Source organism: Ostrinia furnacalis, unplaced genomic scaffold (genome assembly GCF_004193835.3).
Source record: "Ostrinia furnacalis isolate ACB-3 unplaced genomic scaffold, ASM419383v2 OfSCF6127, whole genome shotgun sequence".
In the NCBI taxonomy this organism is placed as follows: Eukaryota; Metazoa; Arthropoda; class Insecta; order Lepidoptera; family Crambidae; genus Ostrinia; species Ostrinia furnacalis.
In genome coordinates this window covers 299,036-324,521 of record NW_021136366.1, presented here as the reverse complement: position 1 = coordinate 324,521, position 25,486 = coordinate 299,036, and the positions used below count along the sequence as shown (strand labels likewise).

Genomic DNA, 25,486 nt, shown 5'->3' with positions numbered 1-25,486 from the left:
TGTAATTGTATCGGTAGGTACGTAATTTAAAAGAAATACAAAAAATATTATATTTTTATGCGAGTGTACAACCTTTACGGTGGCTACGCCATCTATCAAAGTAGAGACGAACGAACTGAAGCTACAGAAGCTAGTTAATCTACTCTGCCATAGAGGTCGTCTTTTTTTTTAATGTAATGGATATCTAAATTAATTAAAAAATATTGTTCTTCGGCTCTCTCAACTAATTAAAATTAATTATTAATTCAATTATTTATTAATATATTAATATTTATTGATATCCAAATAAATAATAAAAGCAATTAAGTTAATGAATCCGAACGGATTTGTCTATGGAAATATTAAGGAAGTAGCTTTTTGTCTATGTTTTCTCTTCTGTCAAAAAATCTGCCGACCGCCACATGTCAGGCGAATTTGCTGAATAAATTTTTAATTTTTTACTAAATAACCCTAAAAATGGTAAGTTACTGAAGAATATATAGCACCAAAACAGTTATACGTTCAATAAGTGTCGTGAATAATTCTATAATCATGAATTTGGAACTTCATTTAGTTTTTCTCTTACTCACCTTCATGTGAGTAACCACGAAATTGTTTATGATGAACTTGTTTTCTTGTAGAAACCTCTTATGCTGCAAGGGCACGAGCGTGCCATCACACAAATCAAGTATAACCGTGAAGGAGACTTACTATTTTCTGCGGCGAAAGATTCTAAGCCTAACGTGTGGTGGTCGCTAAATGGAGAACGCTTGGGCACTTTCAATGGCCACGGTGGTGTGGTGTGGTGCCTAGACGTTGACTGGCAAACCATAAACTTAATCACTGGAGGAGGTGACAGCTCTTGCAGGTAATGCATCCCTTACAGACTTGATACAAGCAGTGAAAATGTGAAGTCACTTTATCAAAATATTTAAAAAAAAAAAAGAACCCTTTTTCTATGTTTTTAAAAGAGTATCCGCTGCATTCTTGGAACTAATTAAACATCATATTATTGGCCTATCTATTTACACAAATACAATATTTAATTAATTTTTTTGCAGACTATGGGACTTGGAAACTGGAAAGAATATAGCCACTATTAAAACAAACTCCTCCGTGAGAACATGCAACTTCAGCTTCAGTGCCTACCAAGCCGCCTACACCACTGACAAGGCTATGGGTCACCCTTGCGAGGTAATCTTTTAGCAAATGTACAACATGCTTTATTAGTTTCTTATTGCTTTTTGTTTTTTTTTTTCACAAACAAGTCACAATAGAAACCTTTGATATTATTTGTCAGCTGTTTGGTGTAGTGGTTCGAAACGGACTACTATTCCGGAGGTAGCGGGTTCGATTCCCGCACAGTACAAACATTTGTGTGCATGAACATATTTGTTTGTATTGGACTGGGTGTTTTCTATGTATAATAAGTATGTATTTACAAAAAAAAAAAAGTATTTAAGTATGTTTATATCCGTTGTCTAGTACCCATAGTACAAGCTTTGCTTAGTTTGGAACTAGAAGCGCAGTGTAAAATGTCTAAGAATATTTATTATTATTATTATATTTAACTAAGTTTACTACAATTTTTACTGTAATTACAGAATTCTTCTCAGTAATCTTTGTTATTATGAACTAACTAGCTTCTGAGCCCTATTTTTTAAGTAAAGAAGGGACATCAAGCTATAAAATGATAAAGATCCTCTTTTATGCCCAGTCATAATAATTTTAAAAAACTTATTTTTTGTTTAGCAGCACAATTTTATTCTACTTTCAGGTCTTCATCATTGACACTAGGACGATTGATGACTCAATATCCTCGCAGGCTCCTATCCTGAAGTGGGAAATAACAGACTCGAAAGTAACCTCCATGGTGTGGGGAACTCTCGATGAAACCATCATCACTGGTCATGAAGCTGGTGACCTCATTCAATGGGATCTGAGGGTAATTTCACTATATTTTTAAATTCTGTAATAGATAAGGCTAAGTGTATTTATTCTAAGGCTACAGGACCAGACAAACTTTCACTAGGCCAAATTTTATTTTACCATAAATTATACTTTCTATAGACAGGATATTATCCTCAATGTTACTCTCTCACTAGGAGCATTCATGATTGATTATGTGATTTTTCCACCACCACCAATTTAACACCAATTTCTTTTGTTTTACAGACTGGCAAGAAAGTACATTCCATCAAAGAACACACGCACCAAATCAATGACATGCAACTGTCTCGCGATGGAACCATGTTCATCACTGCTTCTAAGGACCAGACTGCCAAGCTGTTTGACACAAGCTCTTTGGAGTTACTCAAGGAGTACAAAACTGAGCGTCCGGTCAACTCTGCTGCTCTCAGCCCCATTCTCGACCATGTAGTATTGGGTGGTGGACAAGACGCCATGGAAGTAACAACTACATCAACGAGACAGGGAAAATTCGATGCGCGTTTCTTCCATTTAGTCTTTGAAGAAGAGTTTGGCCGAGTGAAAGGTCATTTTGGTCCTATCAACAGTTTAGCGTTCCATCCTGACGGCAAAAGCTATGCATCCGGTGGTGAAGATGGTTATGTTCGTGTCCAGAGTTTTGATCAGTCCTACTTTGACTATACTTTTGATTACAACAGGGATTGAATCTGTATTACTAGAAGTGTATTAAGTAATGTTGTGGAAAATTCTACAATTTCTAATAAAGGTATCACAAAATGTTTCCATGGCTTATAATATTATTCATTCTCCCTAACAAAATGGATCATTCCATCAAAATTAGCCAGAAACAACTATTTATCAGTGTACTAACACTAGCTACTTTCACAACACCAACACTTACAAAATAAAACAATACTGAATTACAATATGCAACAATTTAATATACAAAATATTCATCTAATTACATACACTTGGGAATACTTTTCGTCTTTCTGTTTGTTCACTTATCACTTTTCCTTAACAATACTTAGAGAAAATATGGAGTGGTATGTTGTGGAGGCACTTCTCTTTCACTGTCAGGAACGGCTTGAAATAGTTTGGCATTTCTGTCATTTACAGTTTTGAACTCCAGGATGGAAGCCACATTGCCACAGCGGTAGCAATAGTTGGGTGCTGACCAGACTGTGACTAATCGTTTATCAAACATATATTTGTACCCTGAAAAAAGAAAAATATGAATTAGCTAAGTCTTTCGAGTGGACTAACTTTGCTGTTTAATTATGGTATGAGAAGATTACCTTCATTCACTAGTTGATGTGCTCTGCAAATCAATGACAATTTATTGTAATCCATGAAAAGTTCTGTGACAAAGCTTCCAAATAACCACCCAGCTCCTCTAGGACTCACTGACCTGAAAAATCATATTTGACCATCAAAAACATACACTGCAGAAATAAAACTAAATAATTTTAGATTTCAAGGGTACAAATTGACAGTTTTTTTATTTGATTGAATCTATTTGTCCAATTTCAATTTGGAATGTAGTTTAACTCACCACATCTTAACATCAGCAGGGTCAGACCACAATAGATCACAGAATGCTCCTTTATGTGGTATCTGCTGGTTCCTGTCTATGCATCGGATCTGGTCTAACATGGATATCTCTGGTGATAGACCTCCATGGACACATAAAACTGTTTCGTCTATCAACTGCAATAATAACCATAGTTGAATAAACTGAACAATCAACTGCTATCATAGAAAGATAATTCGACTAGGAAACTGGGTTGGGGAAGAAACGAACAAAAAGTAACTTACAGCTGCCACTGTCAAAAGGTCAAACACCCTACAACAGTCCTTCCAAGCATTGGCATTTCCATATTTGTTGAGGCATTCATCATAAAAACCATATACTTTTGTTATTTGACAAGTTTCATGGTTTCCTCTGAGTAAAACAATTCTGAAATGATATTAAAAATCTATTAATTTGTACATAGCTTAAATAATTCTAGCTTGATTGAAAAAAATTCAAGATAATATTTACAAAATCAATTATGTATATTTCTGCTCACCTATCTGGATACCTGGCTTTGAGTGCCATGAGCAAAGTTAATGTTTCTAAGCTGTAATAACCACGATCGACATAGTCTCCCATGAATATGTACTTGGTGTGTGGAACTTGTCCCCCTATGTGAAACAATTCTTCTAAGTCATAGAACTGAAAACAAAAACAATTTTATTGGACACACTGAAAAATTATCAAGATGTTTGTTAACTAATTAGATAATCATTTAATTTTGTTTTTGCAATTTTATTTAATTTGATAAATGTTTCAGGTTTTGTTACATTAATTTATTTATTTATCACAAGTAAAAATATTATTTTTTGACAGTCACAATTCTAATTAGGACAAAGAGATAGACTCAATGTAACAACAAAGACATAGGGCTAGTAATTAACTTGATACTGGAGCGATACATAAATCAAATCAGGTGAAACGTGAGTGAAAATGAGTAGTAGTCACATTTCACAGACTAAACCCCAGGGCACCGTTGTTATTTTTGCTAGAGAAGATAAGTGTTCTATTTAGTCTTTTAAGACGTTACCTGGCCATGGATATCTCCACACACGGTGACTGGAGTCTGAACCGGCTGTACATTGGGCTCTTCCAACAGCAAATCGCACACGATGTTGCACAATTCCCGTAAATCATCTTCGGGTAAATATTTACACCTTTTAGCTATTTCAATCCACTTATCTACGTCACTCATTTTTAATAATTTTAGAAAAAGGCGTTTCTTGTATTTTTTTCTGTAAAAACCTTTTGAAGAAACCCAAAATGACGTTTGTTTGACGTTGACACATGACCTGACATTAGGTAGGGATGCCCGGTGATAACGATATTCGATGAACAATACTCATGCTCAGAAATAAACCATTGCATTGATATTGCATTTCAATCTTTGTAAAACTAATTGTTGTTGTGAACATTCACAGAGTACTGCGAAAAAAGCATTTCACTCTCAATTGTTTTTATCTTAGATGTTTTATTGTCATATTTAAGTCTTAATTATATGACGATTGCAAAAAAATGTTTTCTTTTTGATTCGATTTGAATTCATACCGTAATCGAGGTTTTTAATAATTCGAGCATGCCTAGCTTACATGTTTTTTTTTTAATTGTGATTGTGTTTTGCCAAGCGTGAAGTATTCTAAAAGAAAAAAAAGTATGCTTTGATCGAGATTGATGAGATTATTGGAGGAGACACTTTATGGCAAATTTAATTTGATATTTTTTTTGATGCACCTATTCTGCAGATTTCAATCATATAAGTATTGTTGATTTTATAGTTCGTCGTTAATTCCTCTATGGTTCTTCGGCATGGTTGCCGGAGGAAGCCACCATAGCAACGACGAAAGGAACTAATCGGGTACATATCAGTTGCGAAAAATATCTCACCCTTGTTTGGTGCGGATTTCATCACAGACGCGGGATTTCCGCGCTTGCGTTCCCTTGGTGTGTCCATAATGTCCTTTTCATACAAGTATTATTTTGTAACGCTCCGCATCTGTGTTTCTATTCAAATAAATGGGATTAGTAAATAAATAAAAAAGACATTTTATAGACAAGAGTTTATTAACGTGAAAACAAACATGCAAGTACATTTTTTAAATGTTATTACACTTTGTTATTCATATAAGGTGCTGTTGATATGCTGCTGTGAATGGGTTAAACATAATTATTATGACTACTAACTTAATGCTAAAGCATGTATTTCCAAAAACCAATTGCAAAAGGACGGATCTAAATTCGTTTTTTATTTAAAAAAAATGCACTAGCAAGCTTTTATTTTCCGCTGAAAAACCTTTATAATGAGACAAAACATAAAAATAAAACGTAGTATTTCATTGATAACAACAGATTGTTTTGCAACTATAATGATAGTGGGTAATGATGATATAATACTACGCTACAAATACTAAATCTAAGCTTGGCCGTTTACACAATAGGTGTCAAGCGGGAAAAGGAAACTCAGCCCGTTTTAACATAATATCACTAGGTCGAATTTGCAAGGCATCACCAAATCACAGAACGATATTTTAGACATTGGTACAGTTGGTACTGCGACATTACATGAAGTGACCAATTTACAAAAACATTCAACCTACAAGTCTCAAATTACTTTCGATAGGCCATCCAAATTAATCAAATGCAATAAAAAGCATTAAAATAAATTATTCTCGCGTGAACAAGGTAATAATACTTAAATAATTGCTATCCTAATTAATGATTCAACAAAACAACAGTAAAAAGCATGCCTTAGCAATTTCGAGTTATTTTGTCTAAGTTATGAAAATTTTCATCATTTTCAGCTATAAAAATACTTAAACCCGAGAGAGTACCAAGTGATCACAGATTCTGAAAGTCCGTTCATATCAGTACAAAAGTAACCAACACTTTAAAACGGATTAACCTATTACTACGCACAGTATGAAAGCTGATTCATGCCCATTCCAGGAGTCACATAACATTGGTGCACTTACCTACATTTATAGCTTACTCTCACAATATTATTAAATAATAGTCTATGTTAATAATCTACAACATTATTTCATTGTTAAATTGATGAGCATGTATCTGATTTCATTGCCTGTCATAAGGAAGATATGCTAATATTATATTGCTATGCTAACGACAGTCAAGGTTTGTCAGCCAGTACCCTGAATAAAAAAAAAACAAATGCAAATTACTTTGGCAAATAGAAAAGTTAATTTATTACACACAACCTTTCCCTAACTAACGACTAATTTCGATAGTTAAAACAGTAATAAATAAAATTTGAAACACAACAACTATTGAGTACTGGCGTTTAAACTCCGCGGAGGTGAAATGACATACTGTATAGAAATACGTTCTTTTATAAGATCTAAATAAAAGAAATATCCCCTATTGTCAAATGTTTGCCCCCCTTTTTATCGTCACAAAGAACACATAGCAGTGAATGAGCGCCAGGTGCCAAGTTTTGAATAACCAAAAAGACCCTGATAAGAACATTTCTAAGCTACGCATAATAAGCTTATCTTACCTAGAGATACACACTTTATACTTACGAATAAATATAAGCAGTACGAAACTACTTGCCAAAACTTATTTAACAAATCAATTGTGTACTGTTTACAAAATTCTCACATAAAAAATACATTGTATAATGTTAATAGGTAGATTGCAGAATCAGCTAAACCGTATAAACTGGATGGTTGCCTTGATTCTAAAACCTTCCTAAAATTAAGAGGTAATTTTAGACGCTGCCGCTTAACCCTGGTAATAATGTAAACTAAAATAATTGTCAAAAAGCTGTAGGCGTAAGCACGTATTAACGTGTCAAATGTAATCGACACCCTGTCACCTGCGTGGTAGCCTCTGTATATCCGACTATTGTGACCACAAGCAAAAATATGCAGAAACTCAATGGATTTCATTTCGATGCCGCGTTAGTTCATTACGCCTCGGCTCAACCGAAACTGATGAATAAGTTAACAATAATAAAAAAAACTACATTATTAACGTATGTTAAGATTCTAAAACTCCTCAACCATCAGACGTGACCTCAACGAGAAATGTACGTATAAAAACCGGCCACGTCCTAATAATAAAACAATCAAATACAAGCGGAGATCCGGTATTATAAGGATGATTAACAATCCCATTATATCGTAAGCAAAACGCTAAGCCTAACATAAAACTAAGAGAACATTTAGATTTTCGCCGTCAAATCTAGAGATGTGACTCAGTCACTAGAATTACGATTTTAAAATGTTAGTCAATATCGTTTTCGAAGTCTCTTAATGGAGGTCGGAACACATTTCGGTTACATCTATGAAACACTTCAACAATCAAATTATGAGGGTAGTAATAATTTTCGATTCGATCGTAGGTATTTGAAGTGAACTATTCACAGCGTAAATTTATAATACTAGACGTAATAAATAAAATGAGAAGTTAATTTTATTATTCGATGGAAGTTAAGAGACGTACTTATTTTCCTCTTGCAAACAAAAAAACTGTAACAGTGTATAAATACAGCACATTCTCAAGCAGTTAAAACAACAAAGTATGCAACAAAATTAACTTACAAATAAATAATTGTCTTGAATATGATATCTATACCATAGATTCTCTTACAGATAATAATTGAAGGTGTACGTATGTCTCCTAGCAATATTATTGACAGCTAGATACAGCATGGGTTGCTTAAGCCTCATATTTTTCCCAATGTTATGTGCGTAAATAGTTGATTTGCCAATCAAGCAAGCAACTACTATCCAGTAACGAATATTCACTTTTCTTGCGGTCTGATCCAGTGGACTGACAATCAATGTGAGCTACTTCTAGGTATTTTTTGATCTCACCATAATGACGGTTAAACTGACGCACACCCAAAAACTGACCGGGTATGCGAAATCTAAGTTGAAATTCATTGCACACGGTCAGTGATTTGATGTGCGTCAATTCAACCGTCCTTGACCAGAATAAGTGTATGACAATGTCAGCCCAAAAACCCACAACAAAGAGAGTATGAGGTTAAAAAGTATATGAATCAGTTTACGCTGTGATCGTAGTCTTTAAGTTTGGTCTTACGGGGGCCTCAGAGGAACTGGCCAAGCGTGAACGCGTCCAGCACCTTGGGGACGTGCTCGTCGATGCCCACGATGTCCAGCACGCCGGAATGCGAGCCGTCTGTGGTGCCCACGCGGTGGGAAGCCAGCGAGAGGACCGCCAATCTGAAAATATACGGGTTTTACATAAATATTTATAGTAAATTGATATATTTATAATGTTGGCCACATCATCGTAAAGGAGAATCAAAGACAAGTATTTTAGAAACCAGGACTAACTTAATCCAACCAGGAAACCAGGATTAACTGGATGGGTTTGATTCATCATCATCATCATTTCAGCCATAGGACGTCCACTGCTGAACATAGGCCTCCCCCAATGCTTTCCATGTTGATCGATTGGTAGCGGCCTGCGTCCTGCGCATCCGACGACATCGTAAAGGGTTTGTTTAGGTTAGAATTTTCTAGTTCCTTGGCGGCCACACTAGATCCTGGCTATGATGAGTGGGAATAAGATTTAGTATTAAGCACATTTTCACCATTAATCCCTATTTTTTCTGACCCCTATGAAAACAAAACACCTATTATGTGTTACCATAGAGGTCACTTCAAAATTAGGGATTGATGGTGAAAACGGGCATTAGACCCATCGACTTACTTGGCATCGCCGACGCCCTTCTGGCGGTATCTCTCGAGTAATGTGTATCTAATGTGGGCTATGTTGTAAAGGAGCAATCGGGGTCGAGTATTTTAGTAATCGGGACTATTGAACCATCACTGGATGGGTTAGATTAGGTTAGAATTTTTTAGTTCGTTGGCGGCCACACTAGATCCTAGCTATACCGAGAGGAAACAAAAGTGGAATGTGTCCCGTTAGGCCGTTAGGTCAACTTACTTAGCATCGTCAACACCCTTCTGCCGGTATCTCTCGAGCAATGTGTATCTAAATTTTGGCTATGTTTTAAAGGAGCAATCAGGGGCGAGTATATTAGAAATCGGGACTATTCAACCGTCACTGGATAAGTTAGATAGAATTTTCTAGTTCGTTGGCGGCCACACTAGATCCTGGCTATGATGAGTGGGAACAAGAGGTAGTATTTAGCACGTTTTCACCATCAATCCCTAATTTATAAGTGACCCCTATGAAAAGAAAATACCTATTATGTGTTACCATTGTATTTAATTGTAATGAATTGTATCTTAGTTTTCTCTATAAGTGGATTTTGTAAATGTCTTTAGCCGTAAAACGAGCATGAGTCCCGTTAGGTCAACTTACTTGGCATCGCCGACGCCCTTCTGGCGGTATCTCTCGAGCGCGCGCACAGGGCAGCGGTCGGCGAGCCCGCCGGGCGGCGGCGGCGGCCCGAAGCGCCCGCCCGGGCCGCGGCCCCCGCGCTCGCTTAGCTCCAGCTCCATATAGCGCGTGCATCGGTCCACCATGTTGATGAACACGTCCGCCTTGTAGTTGTTCTTGATCGCCCACTCGATGGGCGCGTCTAGCTGCACGCGGCCGAGGTTCGCTTTCTGTGATTATGGATTTTGGTTAGCATATTTTTTTTTTATGTGATAGAAGGCAAACGAGCAGACGGATCACCTGATGGTAAGCAATTTCCGTCGCCCATGTACACCCGCAACATCAGTGAAGTCACAAGTGCGCTGCCAACCTTTTAAATCCCATTCCCCCCCAATTGGCAGGCTATATGTAGAAAAAAATGATTTTTTCTTCTTTCTTTATTTCGGATTGCGCCGGTGCAAGCTTGTGCACTGCCTACATAAACTTTCTTATTGACAGAGTTGAGGTAAGGATCTTTAACTTTGAAAAAAAAAAAAACAGTGAAAAATGATTTACATAGGACCTGAACCCATTTTTTCAAATGCTGGGGGATAATTGAGCTTCAAAGATGTTAGTGATTGTAATCTTACACTGTAAGTCAAGTGACTTCGCTAGTTATTGTTAGTGTTAGGCCCAGTTTCAGTTTCGTTGCAGTTGCGTTTCACCGTCTGTTCTGGGCCTTACAGTTACTTCATCATATTTAGTAAACGTTAGAATTAATTACTCTTATGTAACATAAACTATTGTATGTTATTTTACCAAATAAAGTAAATTTTAACACTTATAAGTGTTCTACATCCGCCATTTGATTTCCGGAAGGCTGCTCTGCAAAACTATTTAGGCTTATGACTTAGCTTCAAAAATATTTGTATTTTTATTTATGCTATGAATAATTTCTGCACCTGTGATATGAAGTGCCAGGCAACGGTTTTGCTGGTGGCGCTCTTGGCACACTCAGACAGGCAAATTTTGAAATAACATCATCTAAATTTACCTTATATTAAGTATTATCATCTCTCCACTTCCACACTGATCCGTAATCAGTTACTAGTAGCTGAGAAAAATTCAAGATATTTGGATGAAATGGCTAACTATTTGTGCGGTGAATGATTTTTTTAAATACTGTTAAGCCATTGGAACAAATGGGAAACTACGGCTTTGATGAGCGCGTACACGCGATAGCGAAATGACTTATGATGACGTCGCAATGCAGTGTAATTTTTTGTACTAAAGATTTGTTGAATTGAAGTACCCATGATCTTTTTTTGTGACTGAAGAACCACGTTAAAGCGCTTTTCAAAGTGTTCGGGGCATAGTACCTACAAGGCCAAGCAGGTGAACATTATAACACTTACCCTGAGGATAAACTCTGCTTCATCCACACTGCTGAAGTTGCGTTCGAGATTCACCACTTGAACTCCGTCTTCACTGAACACCGCAATCTTCACGTTCTTTTCGCGCTTCAGAAGTTGCAGCGCCAATATAATAGCTGAAAATTTTTTATTCTTCAGAAAATGCCGAAGTACATAAAATATTCTCCATCTCTTAGTGGTTAGAACCCCGACGTTGTTAAATTATTATGGTTAACCCAAAAGTAACACAATCTTAATACATTTCGCTTATCATGAGGGGTTTACGGGACTATTAGTCATTTGAGCAATATAATTTATATCAGGGGTGGCCAACCGGTCGATCGCGAATATTAGTCCAGTCCTAGTGCAGTCCAGTGTACTAAATATGCTGTTTAATTTAAAATTTCAAGAAGTTTGTAAGTGATAGATCGCCCAGGGTTTCGTTAGTAAATAGTAGATATGTCTAATTAAGTCGACTACCCCTGATTTATATTCTTAAAAAAATACATTACAAAAAGTAACACAATTATTATCAATATATTGGAGTGATACTCATAATATGTTTTTATGGAATTGGTTTTTGTTTTATTAGTTAGGTGTTTTCATAAATATTAATCAGATTTAATTGTCTGTGAAGAGTTTAATCATATAATTAATAATTAGGTTAATTGAATTCATCATTAATTTAATATCTCTGTGATTAATCTCCTTAATATTGTATTCTCTCTCCATTTCAATCATCTAATGATTTATTATTTCACAATTATAAACCGCTGTATCCTAGGCTAGACATACATAAATAATTGAAAAGGAGACTGGTAACACCAGTCCATTAGATTTGACGTCTACTTGTAGTCTATCTATTTTTCGAAGTGACTTGCTGACTGAATGATTTTCAATAAATAAAAAATCGAAAATAAGTACGTTTACTACGTCTGTTATTATTTTATGGATTTTTTAACAGCCTCCAATTCCCTATGGAATATACATGTGACTCACCAGCGTGGCCCGGCGTGACGGTCTTGTGGTGGAAGCACTCCGCATACAAATGCTTCTTGCTTTTCTTCTCAGTGTCTGTGTCGCCGCCAGCGGCGGGCGCGGTGGGCTTGGGAGTTGTCTTCTTGCCCTTCTTCGGTACTGTATAGCCCTTGCAGAAGTGACGACCTGTTTGAATAAGAAAAACTTTTGACGCATGTATTTTGAGGGTACACATTACTGGATGACCCAGAAAGAGTTGATAAATAAATCAATATGAACAAATGAATCACAGCATTATGTTTAATTGTACACTGCTATACACATACAGTACATTTTAGAAAGACAAGTGAAAGACATTCATTTTAGTTGGAGAAAGCCTTAGGTACTTTCAGAGACTGATTTTTATCAGTTCTTTGAGTTTTTATCAATGAGGGTTTTCGCGATTGAAAAATCCGCCAGATGGCAATACGTAGACGTGAGGACCAAATGCTGCATGATTGGTTATTTTTGACATGACATTGACAGATATGTCAAAATCCACCAATCACGCAGCAGTCAGACCCTACATCCACGTCCCGCCATCTGGCGGATTTTCCAATCGCGTATACCCTCATTGAATGTGTCTCAATAAACACTGCTTATACAGATTGCAGTTACACCCTTGATAGACAACCGCGAAAGCAAAAAAATATATACAAAAAGAGAAACAGGTTTGGCACAACAGGATCGTAAACTGACCTTTGAACATATGGTGTCTCATGTCAAGGGTGATGAGGTACCGCTTATTGGTGGGCGGCGTGAGCAGCCACGTCTGGTCCATCAGCTTGCTCAGAGCGGCGATCACGGCTTGGTTCGGCGGCTGGTCAATGCCTGCAAATTACGTTTTGTTACTTTCAAGCAGTTAGGTCACTTTCTGGTTGAACAAATTAAGTTTGCTGCAATTACATTACTGGATAGATATTCCTTCTAGCTAAATAATGTTAGGAGTGGGTTTACAACTATAGTTTGGCTGTCGACGAGGACTGCACTAGCGACTCTCGAATCGGCTGTTCTAAAACAAAACCGTTGTACTGTTATCTATCTTCAATCACGCTGTAAGATGTAGGGACACACATTAATTTTATTGCCCAATATGTTAAAACACAGGTTTGAAACTGGTGAAATCTGAATCACGTTTTCAGCTTTATCCAATAATAGGTTTTCTCTGTGTTTATGTGGTTCAAGAATAGTTTTAAGCTTTAATAAATAATGCCTTACCCCAGTACTTGACTTCCTTGGGATGCCTTCTGGTGACGATCCACTCCCATAGCCCAGTGTTGGAGTCAAACATCTGGCGCGCGCGGCGACGTGTCTCCTTCTCACTCGCCACTTTCACTTTCTCGAACTTCATCGGCCTATAAATGTACTTTTGTTATAAATGTGTCTGCTTTGTTGTTCTTTATGAACGGCAGATTTGTTACAATCAAGTCTTCAGGAAAATGTTGAGAGCATATTATTATAAAGAAAATTATTATCTGCTATGAGAGAAGCTGTATGTTTAACAAGCTATAAAACTATAAAATTGTTACTATATTTTTCTTCTTTTTTTACAGCCAGGCTTGGGGTAATGGTCCACACAGTAACCTTCGCACTGAATTCCGCCAGTCACATTAATTAAAATCTACACAGTTAAGAAATTGAAGCCAAAAAAATTGATTATTACATTTTTATTGTGTACTGTTTTTAAACTTACTTGTACTTCTTTTTGTAGTTGCACATAGTGATGTACACTTCTAGCGGAGTGATGTTTGACTTCTTGATAATGTCTTGGTTGTTCAGCATTGACAACAGAATAGCTGTGGTGGTCGAATCATTTGTGAGGAAGCCCATATTGTGGATGCGCTGGATGTTGTATAGGAGCTCTTTCAGCGAAAACTGAGGTAAGACGGCATTCCATACCTGTGAAAATTTGTTTGTTATGAAATAACACAATGATAAAAATTACAAGTGGATTTTTATGTTAATAATATATGCTTTTTAATTTAACAGCAGCTGATTAGGTGCCTAATCTGAAATTGGGTGTACTTTTTTTTGTTTTTTTTTTTTATCCACAATGAGGTACATTAACTCTATTCAGTTATCAGATCCAAAATATGGTTCAATGAAACTGATTATTCATATTAAAGTGGCATGCAGAGGGGGGAGTTTCATAACAGTAGAACAGAAGTTTTACACCAGTCAACTTACTTTTTAAAAGTAGAAGTTTTTTTTTATTTCCTGCCATTCTATATTCAAATAACTTACTTCTTGTGACGTAATCAGGTGGCCAGGGATATGGTCCAGAGTGAACTGATGCTGCGTAACCATCGCCGCGGCCGCGACGGGATCTTCGCAGTGACGTATGTCTTCCACTTTCTGGATGTAGTCGAACACCTCCTTGGTTCCTGGCTTGTCACCCACCAGCTGTTTGGCCCGCTTATAGCCAAAGATTGCATATTTCACCACAGCGTCACGGGCTAAAATATGCAGTTAGGTTTTAGGTTTATTAGTTCAACTTGGTTCATAAAAAAGTCATTTTTATCTGAACATTGGGTAGAAAAAAAAAACAATATACCTTGATCAGTAGGTTCAATTTTGAGATGACATTTCCGCAGTAGAGTCTTATGAGAGCGTCCATGACGTGCCTTCACTCGGCTCATTTCCTTGGCCAACTCCATTGGGTCTTTCTCACTGTACCATTTCTTGAGATGCTTGCACCAACCTCGACCATTTCCTACACATGAGTAATAATAAAATAAATCAATCAGAACATAATTAATTATTTCAAAGAAATAAGTTATCCAGTTCCATGTTGTATGAAGCCAAAATGATAAAGCTAGTATTTTTTTTTATAATAAATGTTCCAAATCTACAAACATAATTTATTTTTCGTACCAGAATCTTTTGTTGGATCCATGTAGGTATGTAGCAAAAATATAAAAAAAAAAATTAAAACTATTTAGTAATAATACAAAAAGTACAATCCCAGTTCACCTACCAGTTTTCAGCAGTCGGGTGAACTTGTTAAATAGCATCATTTGTTCTGAAGTTCGGCACACCTCAGCGGCAGCCTTGTACGTGGCTTCTTTCACAGCTTGAGACCCTAGCATCAAACATTTGCCTAAAGCAAATGCTATCGTCTCAAAACGAGTATACCAGCCATCTTTATACGCCTGAAATTAATACAAATGTAGGGTATCTATCAACAACAACAAAGAATTTTATATAGCTATCACATCAAGCATTCATTGAGATGATGACCTAGAATGGTATTCTTAGGAATTTCATAGTTTAATTTTATTACCTTGAGTATGATGCTGACAACTTCAACATTGTTCACTCCATCGGCCAGGGCTACATTGAGGGCTGTAAGCCTGTCGGCTTCAAAGTATTTCTGAGCGCTCCAGCATCCAGGGAAGTACTTCGGAGCCTCATTGCCGGTGTGAAGGAAGCGCGTGATCTTGTTCCGCACACTGGTGTTGAGCGTCGGCGTACTCATTTTCAACAAGCAAAATATATTTGCTTGTCCAAATCAACTATTTAGCGACGCCTTCAGACGGCAATTTCATCAAGATCCACTGACGATACAGCGAAGAGAACACAAACTGAAAAGAATACAGTCAAAGGTAAATGCACCGCACGAGAAAGCTATTAATTTTTTGTCGGTATTCGAGCGAAACATGTGCCACAATAAATTGAGGATGTGGCCAGAAAAAATAGACAATGGAGGCCAATAAAATACCTCCCATAATATGTGTATGACTTACTGGTAAAGTTTGGATTTGTAAAAAGCACGGGTTTAATGTACAGTTATAGTGAACAGTAAAATAATTCTGGCGTGAGAGAGAAAATAGGAGACAAAAAATTCGTAAACCTACCTCGTTTCCCAAAACTTGTTTGATTTGACAAGTAGGGATGTGCTGTGCACAGCACAGTGCTGTGATTCCACGATAAGTGTATTTCAACAACGTTTTATTATAGACTAGGTTTTGGCCACGGCTTCACCCGCGTGAAATTTAGTTTGTCACATTAATATCGGCATAAATTATAGCTTATATGTTATTCTGGATTATAAATAATAATACTGTAAAGTTTCATCATAATCCGTTCAGTAGTTTTTGCGTGAAAGAATAACAAACATCCACACAAACTTTCGCATTTTTAATATTAGTAGGATAAAATATTGTTTTATTAGTATGACAAAATTAAAAAAAAAAATTATGATTTTCGTGGGTAAGTTAAGATCCCACCAAAAACAAAAATGTAAAAAAGGAGAGCCAAGTTCAATACAAAAAATATGCTTGGTTGTGGTGTGGGCTTCGCCGCAAAAAGAATGGAGATCTAGATGAGTGTCAAGTTCTATGCAAAATTCAAATAAAATATACACCACTAAATTTTTATCACCGAAAAAATTTTAACAGGTTATGTAGAAACGTGTGAAAAATTTAAAGCAAAAGAAAAAGAAATGTTTTTCATAAAGTTAATTTTTTTATTAAATTTTCTTTAGTCCGTATTTTACACGTCACAGCTGGGTCACTCCGCTGCTCGCTAGAGTAGTCGTACGCGCTCGCACGTTGCATCGATCTGTCTGTCTCGCTCACGCCTCGAACACGCTTCCAGTGTTATTATTACATACTTAGCTAACTTAGACCATTTTGAATTCTAATAAGTGTTACATTATCGTACGTTAATAGTGCTAGCGACGCGTGAGTCAATAAACTACCAATTTTAGGAGGATATTTTGAGTCACTTTATTTTACTTTTTTTTTTGCACAAATGGGATCAGTATCAACAACTCATTACCCAGAATTTTTTTTCCGGTGATTAAAATTTAGTGGTGTATAAAGATCTTAAAGGAGGTAAGATTTGACTTGGCCAGTTTTTATCAGAATTAAAAAATAGTAATTACTGATCGATAGGTGACATTATTTTGATGAATAAATATCATTAAAAGTTTTTCTCTAAAACTGATAGTTTGGCTGGGAAAGAAATATTTTCCATCCAAATATCCGTTACCGCGCCGGGCGGTCAGTGAACTTTTTTTTAGTAATTTGGCCATCATTTCGTCAATTTTTGTCGTAGAATAAAACATTTTTGACTGTACATTAAGGCAGGGTTTCCCAATTTTTTTTTGCCAAGGAACCCTAATTGATTATACTTTTCCTAGCGGAACCCCCGTACTACTCCGCCCGCACGCCCTGCCCCTCGCTTGTGCGTAAACGAGTCGGTGCGCGCGAACAACGTCGGTCACGAAACGTGGGATAATATTTTTACGGACCCTTGCGGCCTTTCCACGGAACCCCAGGGTTCCGCGGACCACCTTTCGGGAACCGCTGCATTAAGGATTTCTTAGCTCTATAAATCTGCATTAACAATTAAAATCGTAATGATGCTCATTATGCTTGGTAAAGACCAATAATATAATAATTATTATCATCAAATACAAAATAATGTTACAATACAGGGAGCATTTTAAAGTACCTAATTAAATCATCTAATGGAAAGAAACTTTTTTCATAAACGTGATCAAATTATACAGTGTGAGTCACGATTAAGTGTACATAAGAAATCAGGTGAAACTAGACCTATTTTTATCGACAAAAAAGAGGTCAAAAAAATTCTGAGTCGTTTTTTTAATTTTTTAGAAAAATTTTTTTCTTCCTATTATTGTAAAGAAAACGTAATAACTTTTAAACTAAGATGTATATCCTGATAAAATAAAAACAGTAATAATGATAAATAACAGGCAATTCTAAAAAAATACATAAAATACTCAGAAAATGCCAACAAATAATAAAAAATTATACTTTTTGAAAAAAAAAAACTGCTTTAAAATTCGTGTTTTTTTTTTGTTATTTGATTAATTTCTCCAAAAAATGTCCCTATAATAGGTGGTTTTTATTACTTTGTATTATTCTCTATCGTATTACCTTCGTAAAACCAAAAATTTCATGTCTCTATCCCTATCACAACGTTTGCAATGATCGTTTGCACTAAGCCTCTCCGGGCGCGCCATTCAACGCTTCGTTAACAACGAAACTGAAAATGGCTCTAGATTTGTAATTTTGATAAAGACAAGTTAGATTTCAAATAAAAACAAAAGATTTCGAAGTAAAATATAAGAATTTTAGTCAAAATTAAAATTGTCCCTACCTGTAGCCAAGAATAATGTTGTGGCAAGCCTTCGTTCAAACGGTCATAGCAAATGTTGTGATAGGGATAGAGACATACGATTTTTAATTTTACAAAGATAATACGATAGAGAATAATACAAAGTAATAAAAACTACCTGTTATAGGGGTATTTTTTGGAGAAAAGACAATGCCGGAAATTGGCGTCTTTTTTTTTCGCGCGGCCATCGACCAAACCTTGTTTTATGATTACAAAATAGTGTAATAAACCAAACTTACTATGACATGTATACCTCCAAACTCAGTCTGACTGAGTTACGAGTATTAGAAGTTTGATGATTTTCATACTATTGCGCGCAAGTTTTGTAAGAAATTGCAACAAAATAGTGACATTGTATGTATAAACAAACAATACCATCCATTAAAGGCTCCAGCCATCAGTATGGAGCAGAATCAGTACAATAAAAAAATAGCGCAATATTTTGTTGCAATTTCTTACAAAACTTGCGCGCAAAAAGCAAATCTAGTATGAAAGTCATCAAACTTCTAATGCTCGTAACTCAGTTCAGACTGAGTTTAGACATACATATCATAGTAAGTTTGGTTTATTACACTATTTTGTAATCAAAAAACAAGGTTTGGTCGATGGCGGTGCGAAAAAAAAAGAAGCCGTGCGAAAATCTGGCATTGCCATTTATCAAATAACCAAAAAAACACGAATTTTAAAGCAGATTTTTTTTCAAAAAGTATCATTTTTTATTATTTGTTGGCATTTTCATAGTACTTCTTGTATTTTTTTAGTATTTTCTGTTATTTAGCATTATTACTGTTTTTATTTTATCAGGATATATCTCTTAGTTTAAAAGTTATTACGTTTTCTTTACAATAAGTAATTGGAAGAAAAAAAATTCTATAAAAAAAGAAAAAAAAAAGACAAAAATTTTTGACCTATTTTATGTCGATAAAAATACGTCTAGTTTCAGTTTTCACCTAATTTAATATGTGCACTTTATCGTGACTCACACTGTAGACAATAAATATTATGTCGATAGTCGATATTTCTTGGTTTGCGCACATTTATTTTTGAAAGATACACAGACAAATCACGATGTTGCCAGAGTTATTATAGGCGGGTTAATAGCATGAAGCTACAGATAAAAATGGAGGCCACACTCCGTATACCTACTTGAAGCACAAACTAAGTATCACTATCTCGCTCTCCGTGGGCAGACTCGCTCTTTCTAAATAAACAAAAAATATAAAATTGCTCAAATTCAATGAAACCAATGTAAAATCTTTATTTCTTGACATAGGTATCATTAAAAATGATAAGTGTAATTACTGGTAAAACGTTTTAGGATGAAATTACTGTAAATAATGTGATTTAAATGTTTACAATGATCCAATGTCGGAAATCACGAAATAAACACTTACCCGTGGAATCTTATGTCACTTCCAGGATACCACGTACTACCGCAACCACGCATTACAAAATTTTGCACCAATTCTTGTGATAAAACAATGATTATTTCCTGTAAACAAACTCAAACGAAATTAACTGCTTAATAAACAAAATAGTAAACAACCGCCATGATGGGCCGGATTGGGCCGATGTTGCCACATGGTACCGATTACCCNGGGATTGTGATTCCCTGATTCGCCAACACATTAAGCCTAAATGGCCGACAATTTTGTGATTTTTTATTTAACTAGGTAATCTTAGTTTCAAATTTTAATTATTTATTTGTTTAACTTCTGATTTGGTTAGTGAATTGGCTATTTCGAAGAATTTACAAGGAGATTTAAATCAGAAGATAGCAATACTACAGTTCACACTAAAAAGAGAGGTATAAAAGGGCCGCAGAGAGCGAGATAGATATAAGTAGGTATTTGACTCAAGTTTGTGTTCCAATTTTGCCCTCCATTTTTATCTTTAGCTTCATGGTTAATAGGCATGGCATGGCCTGGCCACAGAGCGAATATTAAATCATGGAGAGGTCTTGTTGTTTTGGGTGTTGTGGGGGCGTTTGGCTGAATAGTGACGTTTTTCATACATTTTTATAGCAGTGATAGCAATTACCGCACATCGATCGCAATTTTTCATTGAAATAAGCGCAAATGAAGGTTTTCTTTCGCGATTGAAAAATCCGCCAGATGGCGGGACGTGGATGTAGGGTCTGACTGCTGCGTGATTGGTGGATTTTGACATATCTGTCAATGTCATGTCAAAAATAACCAATCATGCAGCATTTGGACCATGAAGCTACAGATTTTGGACCTCGCGTCTACGTATTGCCATCTGGCGGATTTTTCAATCGCGAAAACCCTCATTCATTTTCGGTTTTCGGCCACTTTGAGCAATAAAAAAAAATTGTCACTGTCAACTGTCAATGTCAGTTATAATTTATTTGTTTTGTTGTATTTCTCTCGAGTTCGAGTTCACGACGTTTTTTGTTCGTAGGTTTGTTGTTTTGAAAAAGAAAGCTGTAGAAATCAAAAGGACTAAACGCAGTAGAATTTATCATTTCATTATAATTATTATAAATGATAAACTTTTGAAACCTATCTACATGAGTTTAGATTTAGAAGAAGCTAACGAGACGCAGCAACTAATGCACAATGAGGGTGACGAAGAAGAGCAGAAAGTATCTCAAGCAGCGACTTCGCCAGTCGCCAGCAATAAAATGTCCAGTGGCGCAGCCAGTCTCACCTCTAAGACGCCCGGTCAGATACTCACAAGCACTGGAAACAATAGCGTGAATGACTCTACTAAAGTATCGTATGTCAATGAAAGACGTTTACACCGAGACTTGATGCGCTCCAATTATAATAATAGGCCTAAACACATTCCAAAAGAGGCTCCAGATGTGAAGCACATGGAGAAAGCATTGCTAGAGTTGTTAGATGATTTCCATACAGGCAAATTGAGTGCTTTTGGTACAGGATGTAGCATGGAACAGATGATCAATATAAGAGACCAACAGGAACATCTAGCTAGACTTCATTTTCGGTTGTATGCTGATGTAGAGAAACCCACAGATGATAATTTTGATAGTTCAGCTTCAAGAGATAAAATGGCTCAATTGGTTCAAAGCTTAGAGCAACTTTCTACATCTATTGAACACTTGCAGTCTGATGAAAATGTTAATGTAAGCAGTAGTGATAAAGCCAGTAGCCAAAATGTTTGAACCCTAATTTTATATAACAACATCCCTTTTTGTGTAGATATTATTTTTTGTATTTATCAAATCAATGTAATATTGTAATTTTAGGAATAGGTGAATTAAAGTCATTAAACAATCATAAAAGGCAGTTTTTATTTATAAATCTAATTTGAGTTTTGACCACAGTTGATGTGTTACCTAAACTTACCCTACATTAAAGTTATGGCATCATGAATCAATTATAATAATAATTATTTATTAATAAACATTCTCAATACAAATCAATAATAGAGTTCAATACAATGAAAGAGAAAAACCTTTCAAAGGTATTCTCATAAAAATCAAATTGGTTTACATAAAATACCATACATTTTAGGTTTGATTAAAAATTTAAACCTTTATTAGATTATAACTAAGTACAAACCACATTAACATAATATTGTCTTTGGTTGGATTGTTTAACAAACTATTAATATGTAAGAATTGGAATACATATATTGACCTTTATTTTGGTATAATCAACATTCACTGGGACTTATACCTACCTAATATTGGAATTTTAGCAACACTTTTAGTTTCCATACCAGTGTGATTAAGAGTTATTTTTAATTATATTAAATTGGAATGTATAAGACTAACAGTTTAAAATTACGAATAATAGATTTCAATTGACCAAATTAAAAAATTGTATTACAACATGTAATAAAAAGTCATTAGTGACTAAAGAGTCACCCCCAGCACAGGCACAGATCATAAGGTGCTGAGGATGACCTTAGGAGACTTATGATTGAGAAGTTGACATGTGCAAAGCCAACTCACTCAGGAACTGTGCCACTTGGTGTACCTATCAGATACAAAATTCACACACATAACACACCAAGTAAAATTAATTGTTAATGATCTTATAAAAATATAAGTCTCACTCATGTGCTGTAAATTTTAAAATCCCACAAAAGAAATATATTATAATTAATTTACTGCAACCAAAATAGAATACTGAAAATTGAAGTAGCGTTGTTATTTTGTAACCGATAAAAATAATTTGAAATTGCTTATAATTTTGTGAATAGAGGCAAAACATCTAATCACTGAATTGTTATCTCACTAAATTATTTAAATATTGATACATTTCTTTAATGACAATAATCTAAATCACAGATTGATACGTCAATACAAACAGAGCATTATTCAATATTTTACAAAAATATTTGATGGAAGCCACCCTTTTTAATAACTTTCCTGCAAGTAGGACATTTGCTACCATTTGAACGTATAGATAACTTAAGACAATTCATGCAAAATACATGACCACATATAGTTGAAGCTATTGGTTTGCTTGATAATGAGTCCATACAAATGGGGCAGTCACCAATTCGTTTACTAGGTTTATCAGGGGTATCATTATTTGATAATCCTGGACTTGGTAAATCATTATGTGTCTGTGTAATATTACTCTGACCATTTCTTGAGTTATCATTATTTGTCATAGATTCTAACCATGTCATAAAATGCTGAGACATATTTAGCATATTATTACCTTTTCTCCCCCTACGTGGCCGTCTGCCACCACGATTATTATCACCATAATCACGCCTCCTTTCAAAGAATTGACCAATTATTTGCAACTGTTCTTGAGACATAGGATTGTCATAGTCAGTGCTGGTTGGTGGATTATGACAATAATCACATCTGTCCCCTGGTGACCTGAGTACAGTTGTAAGTTGGTGTTGACATCTATTTTGTGATGCCAGAGGTCTTCTATTGTTATCAATAGTATTTATATGATTTGGTGCAGTGGTCCCTGATGGACAACCCACATTGTCATGGTTGATAGTGATGATAGTCTCATTTCGTCCTGGATTTCGATGAACTTCATCATTGGCTTGGTTTGGATAAGTACCAATAAACTCTAGTTCGTTATCAAACTCTTTATTTCTATTTCGAACAACTGTTGGTCTCTGTGTTACAGCAGTATTTGGAACAATTACTGATGGCAATTCAGAGTTATTTCTATTAGAGTTTGCATCATTATTATTTTGAGTAGTACTATCATTTCTATTTCTTTGTACACTACAATTTTTTTCATCACGTTGGTTATTCTGTGCCGCTGGACTCTGTATATTGGTTACATCAACCAAAGTCACAGTATCATAACTGTTGGTGTTACTGTATTTTTTAAGTATTGCATTATTTTGAGCTATAATGTCATCTACATCAATCACTTCATTGTCATTATCATCGGATATATCAATCTCAATATCAAGATTACCGTAGTAATCATCGACTAGTAGTACACTATCATCATCAGTGTTGGCAGTTGAATTATGAGTAAAATTTGTATCTACCACTTCCACATTATCATCATCAGTGTTGGGAGCTGTATTAGGAGCAGGATTTACATCTACTATTTGCACACTATCATCATCAGTGATGGGAGTTGTATTTGGAGAAGGATTTGCAGGTACTATTTGCACACTATCATCATCAGTGTTAGGGGCTGTATCAAGAGCCACGTTTACATCTGCTTTTTGTGTACTATCATCATCTGTGGTAGAAGCTGTAATATCATCAGTGTTAGAAGCATTATTATGAGCAACATTATCATCTGTTACTTGCACCTGATCGTCAGCTGAGTTAGTTGTGTTACTAGAACCTGACTTGTCATCTAAAATTTGTGTGGAGCCATCATCTTTAATTTCAATGATACTTCCATTCAAGTTAGAAGCTCGATTTGAAGTTGTTTCAATTATTTCAATTATCTCACAGGGTGCTTCTAAAATTTTTACTTCATCTACAGATTCTGTATTATTTTCAGAGATTAAGCTCTCATTAAAACGTTGATCGTTTTTCACAATCGTCTCATTGTCTGTGGACGTGCTTGGTAGTGGGGAAAATGACCGTGGCCTACCATTATTAATAGGAGTATAATATTCATAAGCAACAGTCTTATTACTATCTGAACTGCTATCACCATCCTTTTCACACTCTTTTAGACGTGCAGCAATTTCATCACTTTTAGCATTGAAAATTGATTTTGATAAATTTATCTTCTTGCCTCTTTTCGCCCGCTTTGTTGGAATATCCTCTTCACTCTCACTTGAATCTGGTCCGTATTTATCATCACCTTTGCAGAACTTTATTGTAGGTTTTTCTGGTACTCTTGGCCGGTCTTTGCAACCCACAATATAGGGTTCATCAGGCTTCTTTCGTTTCTTAGGTTTAATTACTCGTGGTGGAGGTGCATCTTCAAGCAATTCAGTGGGGTCCGAAATGTTTGATACTAAATGTAACATTCTATTTGCAATTTCAGTAATAGTGGTTGGGGACATGAGTTTCTCTTTGAGTTTTGGATTCTTTTTAGGAGTTGATGGTTTGACAATATCATTCGATGGAGTATCTTTGGTTGGTTCATCATCACCATCAGAGTCTTCAAACATTTTTTCTAGCTCGGATAAGGAAGGCATAGGCATCCCGTTGCCACAAAGTCTGGGTTCGTCATCTTTATTGGCGCTGCGAGTTTTTGGCCGGCCGTAGCTACTGGATCTAGTCGTTCGCAGTTTCTGTGCAAGTTGTTTCGATTTTGCGATGCCATCGTCAGGAACCCTCTTCGCAAATTTAAACTTTTTCGGAGGATTCACATTTGTGTTGTTGTTATTTGTAACTTTACGTTTAGATTTTTTGTTTTCGGGTTTTATTTTCTTCTTTGGTTCGGACATGATAACACAAGTATCAATAGAACACCACGAGAATGTTTGTGAGATTGTGTTAGCTGTTTATTTGATTCATATTTCATACACATGAATGTTTTTATGGTTAGAGGCAGGGATAAAAAATTCAGTTTTCCGCAAAAGAATCGCAAACTGAAATACACAGAGGCACTGAAAAATACGAAATCAAACCATACTCTCTAATCTGTGATCAAACCACAGACGGCACGGCGGCACGGGAAGCTGTCAATGTCAAACTTTTTTTTTAAATAATGGA

The 25,486-nt window shown here is 35.7% G+C and overlaps 5 protein-coding genes across 6 annotated transcripts; 2 read left to right on the top strand and 3 right to left on the bottom strand.

Annotated features, from left to right (window-relative positions):
* Positions 1-360: 360 nt before the first annotated feature.
* eIF3i (Eukaryotic translation initiation factor 3 subunit I) lies at positions 361-2,689 on the top strand. The gene is made up of 5 exons (XM_028317287.1): positions 361-459; positions 621-847; positions 1,041-1,173; positions 1,757-1,924; positions 2,155-2,689. The coding sequence occupies exons 1-5, from the start codon at positions 457-459 to the stop codon at positions 2,611-2,613; spliced, it is 990 nt and encodes a 329-aa protein (XP_028173088.1). The 5' UTR covers positions 361-456; the 3' UTR covers positions 2,614-2,689.
* A 143-nt stretch (positions 2,690-2,832) lies between these two features.
* On the bottom strand, positions 2,833-4,766 carry PpV (Protein phosphatase V). The gene is made up of 6 exons (XM_028317288.1): positions 4,515-4,766; positions 3,981-4,126; positions 3,727-3,868; positions 3,464-3,618; positions 3,207-3,319; positions 2,833-3,126 (listed from the first exon to the last, which is right to left on the bottom strand). The coding sequence occupies exons 1-6, from the start codon at positions 4,677-4,679 to the stop codon at positions 2,936-2,938; spliced, it is 912 nt and encodes a 303-aa protein (XP_028173089.1). The 5' UTR covers positions 4,680-4,766; the 3' UTR covers positions 2,833-2,935.
* A 760-nt stretch (positions 4,767-5,526) lies between these two features.
* LOC114362030 (60 kDa SS-A/Ro ribonucleoprotein) lies at positions 5,527-16,168 on the bottom strand. 2 transcript variants are annotated; one of them, XM_028317281.1, is made up of 12 exons: positions 16,086-16,168; positions 15,512-15,812; positions 15,206-15,380; positions 14,783-14,941; positions 14,473-14,684; positions 13,922-14,127; positions 13,447-13,583; positions 12,928-13,059; positions 12,211-12,375; positions 11,215-11,348; positions 9,803-10,050; positions 5,527-8,691 (listed from the first exon to the last, which is right to left on the bottom strand). In XM_028317281.1, the coding sequence occupies exons 2-12, from the start codon at positions 15,704-15,706 to the stop codon at positions 8,556-8,558; spliced, it is 1,899 nt and encodes a 632-aa protein (XP_028173082.1). In that variant the 5' UTR covers positions 15,707-15,812; positions 16,086-16,168; the 3' UTR covers positions 5,527-8,555. The 2 variants fall into 2 exon arrangements, with proteins under 2 accessions (XP_028173082.1, XP_028173081.1); XM_028317280.1 differs by lacking the exon at positions 16,086-16,168 and adding an exon at positions 15,975-16,079.
* Positions 16,169-20,738: 4,570 nt separating this feature from the next.
* LOC114362038 (uncharacterized) lies at positions 20,739-21,644 on the top strand. The gene has a single exon (XM_028317290.1). The coding sequence runs from the start codon at positions 20,909-20,911 to the stop codon at positions 21,524-21,526; it is 618 nt and encodes a 205-aa protein (XP_028173091.1). The 5' UTR covers positions 20,739-20,908; the 3' UTR covers positions 21,527-21,644.
* An 11-nt stretch (positions 21,645-21,655) lies between these two features.
* LOC114362037 (GATA zinc finger domain-containing protein 14-like) lies at positions 21,656-25,399 on the bottom strand. Its single transcript, XM_028317289.1, has one exon. The coding sequence runs from the start codon at positions 25,216-25,218 to the stop codon at positions 22,699-22,701; it is 2,520 nt and encodes an 839-aa protein (XP_028173090.1). The 5' UTR covers positions 25,219-25,399; the 3' UTR covers positions 21,656-22,698.
* Positions 25,400-25,486: the final 87 nt, after the last annotated feature.